At 37.2% G+C, this 10,273-nt stretch overlaps 1 protein-coding gene across 2 annotated transcripts in view; it reads right to left on the bottom strand.

Annotated features, from left to right (window-relative positions):
* Positions 1–3,164: 3,164 nt before the first annotated feature.
* Positions 3,165–10,273, bottom strand: part of palm1a (paralemmin 1a) — a 51,413-nt gene continuing 44,304 nt past the window's right edge. For both annotated transcript variants that reach the window (XM_067388466.1, XM_067388465.1), the window contains one exon: positions 3,165–7,727. In XM_067388466.1, the coding sequence (XP_067244567.1) occupies positions 7,150–7,727 (578 nt within the window). In that variant the 3' untranslated portion in view covers positions 3,165–7,149. The remainder of the gene's footprint in view (positions 7,728–10,273) is intronic.

Raw genomic sequence — 10,273 nt, 5'->3', positions numbered from 1 at the left:
TAATATCATATATGCATGCATAGACACACCCCACACCCAGACTGAAGGAGTGCAACAGACTGATAGATTGTGGAAGGGGTTTTGAGAAAGATTGGACACCTGGCACATTAATATAGAAGCTTATTACTGAACCATCTGTACACAACCATCTGATGGTTAAAATTAGAGATGTTTAATGGGCTTGAATAAATTCATAAACATTCTTGTTAACTACAATTACATGTATCTTTATGGACTGTAGTAACGATAACAACAACAGCACAATTAAAATTAAAGCTGAAGCTGTCATTTGAGCTGTGCAGTGAGCTGAGGAAAACTCCCTCAGCTCTGAGCAGATGAGACGAGAGAAAAGTAAAGAGCATGACACTCATATAATACATTCCAGAGTTTATGGCCAATAAAATACTTTTTCTAAGATCATTCCCAGTAACTTTTTAACTAATCATGTAAAAAAAAAAAAAAAAAAAAGTGATAGAGTCCATTCACCTTTGTGTACAAATGTTTCTGGGGATTGAAAAATACAAATCCTGACATCTAGTGGATAAGAACCATAAACTAGAGCATTTTAACTGCAGCAGTATGGCAGGGGTTGACATTGTTTGATCTTAGGGTCCATTTACTAAAGTGAAAACATACATGTGCTCATTTACACAACAATGGCGTTTTGGGGCCTGAAAACGCAAACTTTTGAAAAAGATACCGTAATTGTCTCTTTGTAAACTACAAAAAATGTGAATTTGTACCTGTTCAGTCTATAGGCTCGTAGTGTTTCTTTACAAAGTGACCTCACCAACTATTGACCTGTCATGCATAATACAGTGTTTTTAATCGCTTTCATGGATCCGCATGAATGGGGATCGTTTTGACAACATTTTCATCTGCACACAAAAAAACAGAAAAACTCTTCTGTTTTTAGTACATTGTTGTCTTGTAAATGTACTCAATATGCAGGTTTTTGAAAATGATGCCGTTATTGTTTCATGTGTAAACTTATTACATTACTGTCAGTGCATTTCTTTACAAAGTGACATCGCCAACTACTGGCCTGGCATGCATAATACAGTGTTTTGAATCGTTTTCGTGGATCTGTGTGAAAGGGTTTTTTTTGACAACATTGTCTATATGCAAAAGCGCAAAGAGAAACCTTTTTACATTTTTAGTACAGCGTTGCTGTGTAAACGTACCCTTAAGTTAATTTAAAAAAAATATATGTTTAATTATGTGTTGTGTGCAATAAATTACAATATTTACTTGGATTTTTTTGCACAGCTAAAGAAGAAGCCAACATTTAGGTAAAGGCTTATTTGCCAAACCACATTAAAATGTATTTGATAAAATTTAAGTATAATGCACAAGTATTTGACTTGACTTGTACATCAGTGAGTATTTTATTAGCTATTTAATATAAGCATCATAAAGTGTGTAAATACACTTGTACCATACACACTTATATAGAATTTCAGTCATCTGAAAATATGTATAAAACTTTATATATTTTGTAAAGCTGCAGTAAGGCTGGTTTGTCATTTTATTGTTGTAGAATAAAATAATTTCTAAAGCACTAACATACTTCTAAGCACTTCTTGAAACATATGTATTTGTAACCTTACCTTAAAATCACGATCCAGGCTGTTACACAGCACCTGCCAGGGAGGCGTGTACTTGAACATGCTGCTCTATGTGCGTCTGAGCTGGTGTTTGCTGCAGTACTGCTAGCTTATTAGAGTTTCACAGGAAAACCCTAGCATGCAGTTATCTCAACTCAGTCCTTATCCAGTCCAGTCTGTGGAAGATTCTGGGTTAATGAGAGAGGGGAGAGCGAAAGGAAGAGGAAAATAATTTTCATATACCATAAAATACCAACAATCACCATATCAAATGTACAAATACTCTAGTATATGTCAGATTTTATAAAATTTTGTATTATAAATAAATAAAAAATAGATTGAGTGTAAAAGCAACAGTATATTTATGATACAATATTTTTGTAATATGTGTCACAGAATAAGACATTCTTCCTCGCTCTGAATGACTTACCTCATCTTTTGCAGGCCCGTGGATACAGCAAGACCATTGTGTTTAATACTGCTGAAAGATACAGTCAAAGAAGGGCACGGGCCTACCCCATCAGTACTTCTGCAGGTTTCAGTCTGGTTTAGACTGCATCGGCCACACTTGACACTTTCTCACCCACTACCCATCAAACTTGTGTTTTGGCTCAATTGCTCTGTTAAAGCCCCTCCTCCAATATGGCTGCATGTGTTGTTTACTGTTTTCAGCCAAAACGAGAGGTATCATTTTAAGCGAAAATGCCCAAAATGTATGTGGGGCGACCTGGCCCATGGTCAAAGATTCAGTGCATGCATGCGTATGTGTGTGTGCCTGTGAGTGTGCTGAGGGCAGGGATACCAGTCTGGAATGCTGCTATAATCAGCAACCTTAGAACAAAAGCTGAGAATACCCCTCTACTATCCAATAATGCACCTCATAGTTGCTCTCTAGCCTGGTCATTTAGTCATTGACAAAGGCAGTGACAATACCACAGTGGCTCTCAGATTAGTTCTGGACGGCAGCAGTGCCGTTCCTCGGGTCTCACTACTAGGCCTATGAGTTTTTATTCTATAAATCAAGAAAATTTCACTTGGTTCTTTTAAAATCTACTAGTTTGTGTCAGATGTTGATTCAGTAACCACTCTGATGATTCTTCAGACTGATTCAAACTGGCAATTTTTTTTTTTTTAAACTATTCGTTCAGGAGTCAAATTACACTTGTCATGCTGTATGTTTTCAATTCAAAAGATCCGGCTCATAAGAGTCATTTGTTTGTGAATCAGACTACACAGGTCATGCTGTATGTTTTTGAATCACTAAAAAGAACCGGTTCTATATGTTGATTTTACATTTACATTTAACTACCTTTTTCTCCAACATGACATTTCTTGCCATTATTTCACTGTGATTTGTAATGCATTGCATTCAATACAGACTGCAAACTCTTATCGACAAAATGAATCTTTTGCAGTTATGTTGAACATTTGCCAAAAACAAAATGCAGAGCAGGGAGTACTGTTACACACAGATTTGTGCATGGATCCTAAGAAGCACATGGTACATTTGTTGTTACAGAGAAAACAAGACAGAGGCAGTGATTTCCGTAAAGCACGTCACATTTTAATCGTTCCAAATCTTTCTACAGCTCTGTCAGGTTGATTAGAATGCAGATCTTCACAACATACAGACAACAGTGGCAGTAATAGCACACACACTCATTATCAGGAGAACCAATAAGAGAGGGCAGTTCAAACAGGTAGAGAAGTACCCAGTCTGGCAAGCCCATTATCTACTTCAGTACTCTTTAGAACCATTCCTACATTGTCCTCTGTTCTATCATGCCTTTGAGCTCAGTTTGACATCAAGGGTTAGGGGGTTCAAGCACAGGGATATTATCTAACGTTGAAATGGATATGTATATGTAGATATGTGTGATTTATGTACCTATAAAAGCATGCAACTATACAAAAGAGATATGCCAGGCCCGTGGCCAGACAACAAGGCATTCGGGGGTGAGGAACACGTCGGAACTGGAATGTTAGTATTGACGGACAGTAAGGTGATCGGCAAAAGTGTGAGGCAACCATGAAACTCACAGTGATGCAAAGACTTGAAAGGAGGTCTGCTCATCTGGGGGAAGAGCAGACTGGTTCTTGATCAGCTGAACCATGAATTATAAATTCATAGATGCTGCTTTACATCCAAAAACTGTGTACATGGATAAGTGAAAATGCGCAAGTGTGTAAACATGATGGAACAAGATAAACAGAAAGGGGTTTTTTGCATTCATGCTGACCTCATTTGGCTCCTGGGCTTCTGAACACACAAGCACATTGATTTTCACAGAGCTCATCTCAGCGATTCGGGAAGCTAAACAGATACTACAACTATGTGTTTAAAATGGGAGATATATGACACATATTAACTGATATAAATCATGAATACGACTGCATAGACGCAAAAACGCACACACACTTCATGTAGCACACCATACAGCAAGGTCATTTAATTCAATTCCTCTAAAATTAGTTCATAATTTGTCATCAAATTAAATCGATGAAGCAAGTAATTTACAAAGTAAGGTACAAAACAGATTTAACATTCATGAACAAACCCTCCAATGTAACCTAATCTATATTAAAGGTGCATTTAGTAGCTTGGCGTGAATTTTTAAACATGAAAAATAAATTGTTTTAGTCTGAATGGTGTACACTCACATGAGATGAGGACTGTACTGATAAAAGATATTTATAAAAAAGTTTTAAATATGTATATGCTGTACGCTAGTAGCGTAGTGTTGTTTGGTGATTCAGAGAGCGAAAATTAGACAATAGACACACTAATTTACATGCTTTAGTGCTGAGAGAAACTAAATATTTTAGACACTGGTTCATAAGTTCATAGATCAATGCCCTCTAGCAACAAACCACCAAAATTCAATGTTCAAATTCGATGTAACAAACGCTTATTTTGCTGAAATCATGTCACGTGACTTAGCCAGTTCCATACACGCTCTGAAACTGATTCAAAACAAAAGATTCATTAACTTCATTAGCAGTGGTTTGAAAGTGCCCATCACTTCCTCAGTGGTGGAAGAAAGAAAAAAGGTCTAAAGGCTGTAGACGGGACAAAAAACGCGCCATACACTAGGTGTAAAGATCCGATGATAGTTATTCAGGAGTTGGTTCTTTTTGTTGGACAGGTAATGGAATTAATCTGTAGAAGTCTGCTTGCTAAAACTCATTAGATTGCTAAAACTCGAGACAAATTGTGCTAGACCACGACCATAGTTAACACCATTGTGATATCAGACTACCGGATGCACCTTTAATGTTACTAGCATATTTCTGTTATGGAAAACATAGAAATAAAAAGCAAAATAAATTTAAATTAGCACCACATTAAACCATAATGCAGTCGATCACCCATCTCGTCCATAAAAACACAGGCTACAAAAACTATGCTTTTTGTTTTTACTGAAGCATTTGGCATCATAGCTATACTTTAAGGGTAATTAGAAACAATTTTTTGCCAGAAATGTTAACACTTTTTTTTTTTCTTTTTTTTTTCTAAAAGTATCTAAATAAAAGAAGAAATAACCTTCAATACATGGCATGGTAGCCTATTAAACTCCTGTCCCCTTGACACACTTCCTGCCATTTCCTTGGAACAGCTAAGGAAGGGCGGATATTGGTCTTCCTGTCTTTCCATTCTTGAACTGTTATGATTGCAGTTTAAGTGAGTGAGCTTTTGCTTATTCTGACACTAGTTTACACGCATGAGGGCTCTTGCATAGGATTGGCTGCAGCAGTTTGCTGATGTCACTTGTTGGAAATGAGCTGTCAATGACCCTTCCTGAGGGCTAATGGCAGTGCAGACTGGAATACAATCAAAATACCATCCTGGACACTTGATATTTAAACACCTCTTAATGTCAGAACAAGGGCAGGGCTTTTTAAATACTCAATATGCATGTGAGTGATGCAGGTGAAATGATTAGCAGGGTACAAATGATCCAATGCAAGTTTATATTACGCAGCAGTTTGAAAGTAATCGAGAGAACAACTTACTCCCGACTCTTTATCTCTATTCCCATCAAATAGAGCACTTTAAGTGGGGCTAATATATTATAACAAGTGTTTTAATTAGAAACATAAAGAAACAATTAAACACATGCGTAAGCCCTTTGCTGGACCAGTCTAACTGAGAACGGCCACCGAACAGCCTTACAGCAAAACACAAGTGCTAACTGAGATATCCTCAGCTCACTTGTCCTACATTTCAATATGAAAGAGTGCAATCTACTGGACTCACGGGAGAACAAAGACAAGAAATACAGATTAAGGAGGGGAAAATTATGCTGTATCACTGTTTGTGTCCTTGTGGGTGTGAGGGATAGCAAAGAAAAAAGAAAAGGTATGATAAAAGAAAGCACTTTGAAATATTCATTTGAAGCAAATGTCTCGGTGCAAAATACAGTTACACATGCATTTACAGAAATAGAGGTTAGGTTGGGACATGCTTTCATTTACCACAAAATTGTTATAAGTTGTCCCTATGTTTGTAAATAATGAATAAAAATCATATTTATTATGCATAATGGAAGTATAATGTATATTAAGTATAATGGAAGTCTACGGCGAATGGCATAAGAATAAATTTTAATAAAGTCTAGCTTTTTAAACCGTAGTGCCAGAATAATTTAGACAACTTAACAGCTCAAGAAACACATTTTTGTAAGAAAAAATTAATGTTTTAACTAAAATACAAACTTCCCATTTTTGTAAACATATATATATATATTTTTCATCATAAACTGAGGGATGAGTGAAAACTATTTTCTATAGTAATTGAGAGCTTAACGTGTATTTAACCTGGAACATTCATTTAAAACTCTGTCAATCTGTTTGTTTACAACAATCCTGTCATTTCTAAACAAAGGCAAGGTGTGTTCAATCAATCCCTGCTCTGTCAAAATTGAGAAAACAGAACAAAAAATAATAATTGATATACTTCTCACAGCTTCATCAGTTATAAATAGAGCGCAATGCACAATGTTGACATCAATCTTTGTCTTCAATGTTTTTTTTTTGTTTTTTTTTTGCGAAAGTAAAAATATTTTGCAGTGTACACAATGTCATGCTTTGCAAAAAGGGAACTCAAATAAAATAAATATTTCTTTCAAAAAGAAATGAAAACTTCATACATATTATGTAATTATGGAAGATATTTCATTCCTTCATATGGAAAGGTAGGACTAAATAGGATTTAAGGGGCTTGTTGGATACTGATCGGTTCAGTTCAGTTAAAGGGTTTTTCATTTTCAGACTTTTCTCATGGAGTGCATACGACGTGATTCATTTCAGCCACAATAAAACCAGAAAAAAAAACTATACGCATAAAATTTAAATGAGGTTAGAGAGTATCAAGGGGTAAGGATCAAGCAAAATAGAAAATATAAAACAGGTCAAATCAATTAAAGAAACAACAGCTTCTATCAAAAGATAGTGAATGTTTATTCTTTGCCTTGCTATTGTTCTCTCTGTATGTTGTTGCATTTCATCAGTAAAGTCCGTGTTTGGGAGGGTGTGTTTAGGCTCACATGATGGTGCAGCATTTGCAGGGTTGTTTCTCCTTGCTCTTGACCTCAGCAGCGCCCCCTTCTGGCTGTCCTGACTCTCCTGCCGCTTCTTCAGCCTTAGGTGGATCTGCTGGGCTGCCATTAGGGGGTGCCTGCTCCTGCATGGTGTCACTGGTGGTGGTGGTTTTGGCTTCTCCGTCCTCTATGACGACCACCTCAGCCTTCACAGTCGTGCTTTCCTGCCCCAAAACCTTCTTTGTTTCATCCTCGTCCTCCACGCTCTGGTAACCCATGAAAACCATCGTAACTGGGTTCTCTGCACTGGCCCCGCCCACTTCTGTCTGAGGTGTTGCGGGTTTCGGTTCTACACCCGTGATCTCCATTATGGGGGTAGAGCCGGCTGCAGCTGGGACTACGTCTTTCTCAACCTTCTCCGCTTTCTCGGCCTGCCCTCGCTCCAGTCGCGGTGTAGTCTTGCCGCTCTCACTCATGGTCACCTCATCAGCTTTGTGGAGGAGCTCATCCACCTCTGAAGAGCTGAGCTGGTGAACACCATTGGTTACTGTGCCGTCCACACTGCGCACTTCATGCACCACTACATAGAGAAAAATAAGACAGAATGAGTCAGGAAAGACTCACTTTTTCAGTGACTGACTGCCCTTCATCTCAAGATTGACATGACACCCCGTAAAAGCAATATCGACCTGAATGTTTGTGAGTCAACAACAAATAACAGTGTCCAAGACCAAGATCATCATATATATATAATCAAAATTAATTTTAATTTAGAAATGAAAAACATGTCAAAATATTATATGTATGTATTATTTTACATTTATTTTTAAATAAATTAACTGATTCAAACAAAAAACTTAAACCATCTTTCAGATTATAATAAACAGCACTCATGCCTTACTTGGCAATCCCCATATGAATCTTTAATAAAGTGTTATAGCAAACTTTTAGCCAACATTGCGGCACATTTGCCACATATTAACTGCAGATTTGCCTTTTTTTTAATTTATAATACTCTGACTTCAATTAATACTGCTAGAAAACCACTACTTATTCTGCCCATTGACGAACACGTGGAAAGCATACTGTGCCCATTTAGTGACTATTGTTAGCATTGCTAGCTGTTAGCAGGGTTGTGTCAAGTGCACTTCAATTGCTAGAAGTGCTCTCTTGATTGAGGGGATCAAACACAGGGAAAGTGTGGCAAGCTGTAAACAGAGCAGGAAGCAAGCAGTGCTACTGGTGTTAGCATTAGCAGCTAGCAGCATACAGTACAAACAGGTATCAGTGAATGAAGTATTTTAATCATCAGTAAACCATTGGAGAATATATTTAATATGTGATTCATTTATAGTTTCATTGTATAACACCACATTTTAACTGGGAAGCGTGTAAAGTCAGGCTGGAGGCTCATGGCTAAGCTTGGCAGCAACATGCCCAAAACTAGCAGTCAAGTTGCAGGGTGACCAAATTAAGAGTTTAATGAATGACATGGTCTCTTGTCTCTAAATGATAAGAACCAAAATCAGGAGTTTGTGGTCACCCTGCATCTAAAGCCATGCTCAGATTATTCCTTTACGAGAAGTGACCAGCATTTGATGACAAATCTAAATATAAGATTCATATGTTGATACTGATTGATACTAACTCACCCTCATGTTGTTCCAGACTCATTTGACTCACTTTCTTTGGTGGAACCCAAAAGTGAAGTTTGGCAGAATGTACAAGCTACTCTTTTCCATACAATAAAAGCATACAGGGACAATCAAGCTCCAAAAAGGACACAAAAGTACCATAGAAGTAGTTCATATGACTTATTGTCATCTTTTAAAATCACATGCTTTGTTTGAGGAGCAGATATAAATTTACAACCCAGGCTCATTGGAAAAATGTGCCTACCTTTCTTGTTGTACATATTGCGGCAGTTCAGATTTGAAATGTTCGATGAGTGACTGTATAAGGTTAATACTCTGTTGTGATTGAAAATAACATAGCACCTACACTAAACCCTACACCTAACCAATCAATATAAAATGCATTTTCTGAAACAACCACACCATTTTTTTTTTTTTTTTTTTTCAGATTTATTTTTGGCATTTTTGTTTTATTATGACAGGACAGTAAGTTGACAGGAAGCGAAGTTGGAGAGAGAGAGAGAGAGAGAGAGAGGGACGTGATCAGGAAAGGTCCACGAGCCAGGACTCGAACTCGGGACGCCCAAAGCGCAACTGCGCTATATGTCGGTGTGCTAACCACAAGGCTATTGTCGCTGATGCAACCACACCATTTTAACTTACTGCTATAAGTCTCTTACTGCTATAAGTCTCATATATACATACAACTCATGTTTCACAGGACTTGAACCCATGTGCTTCAGATAGCAAGTGCCGTTCTCTACCAGATGAGCTACCCAGCAAATTTACTACATCAACAAAACCATACATACGAAGCTGTTATCTGACGCACACATCAAAATGTATTAGTTTATAGCATGCTCTGAGGTTAGTGTTTTTTAACATAGTATTGTGCAAGGAACTGTCTTTATTAATCAATAATCTGCCCCTGTAATCATACTTTATTTGAAAATGAATAAATGTCTGTGTTTTTTTGCCACTAGTGTTCATTTTAGCTGGAAACCCTAATTAATTGTATGTGTGCGTTTTTGGAGTTTTGCAAAAATGTAGGTATAGAGGCACGTTTTTACAATAAGCCTTTGTTGTATATTTTATTCACTGATACTTGTTGCCATCCCAGCTCTTAAAGGTGCCCTAGAATTAAAAATTTAATTTACCTTGGCATAGTTAAATAACAAGAGTTCAGTACATGGAAATGACATATAGTGAGTCTCAAACACCGTTGTTTCCTCCTTCTTATATAAATCTCATTTGTTTAAAAGACCTCAGAAAAACAGGCGAATCTCAACATAACACCGACTGCTATGTAACAGTCGGGATCATTAATATGTATGACCCCAATATTTGCATATGCCAGCCCATGTTCAAGGCATTACACAAGTGCAGGACGTCTGGATGTGCACAGCAGAATCATCAGACCTCGTAAGCAAGCAAGAACAGTAGTGAAAAATGGCAGATGGAGCAATAATAACTGACATTATCCATGATATCA

The sequence above is a fragment of the Chanodichthys erythropterus genome, chromosome 6 (assembly GCF_024489055.1).
Source record: "Chanodichthys erythropterus isolate Z2021 chromosome 6, ASM2448905v1, whole genome shotgun sequence".
NCBI classification, from domain to species: Eukaryota; Metazoa; Chordata; class Actinopteri; order Cypriniformes; family Xenocyprididae; genus Chanodichthys; species Chanodichthys erythropterus.
This window is presented reverse-complemented; position numbering and strand designations above follow the sequence as displayed.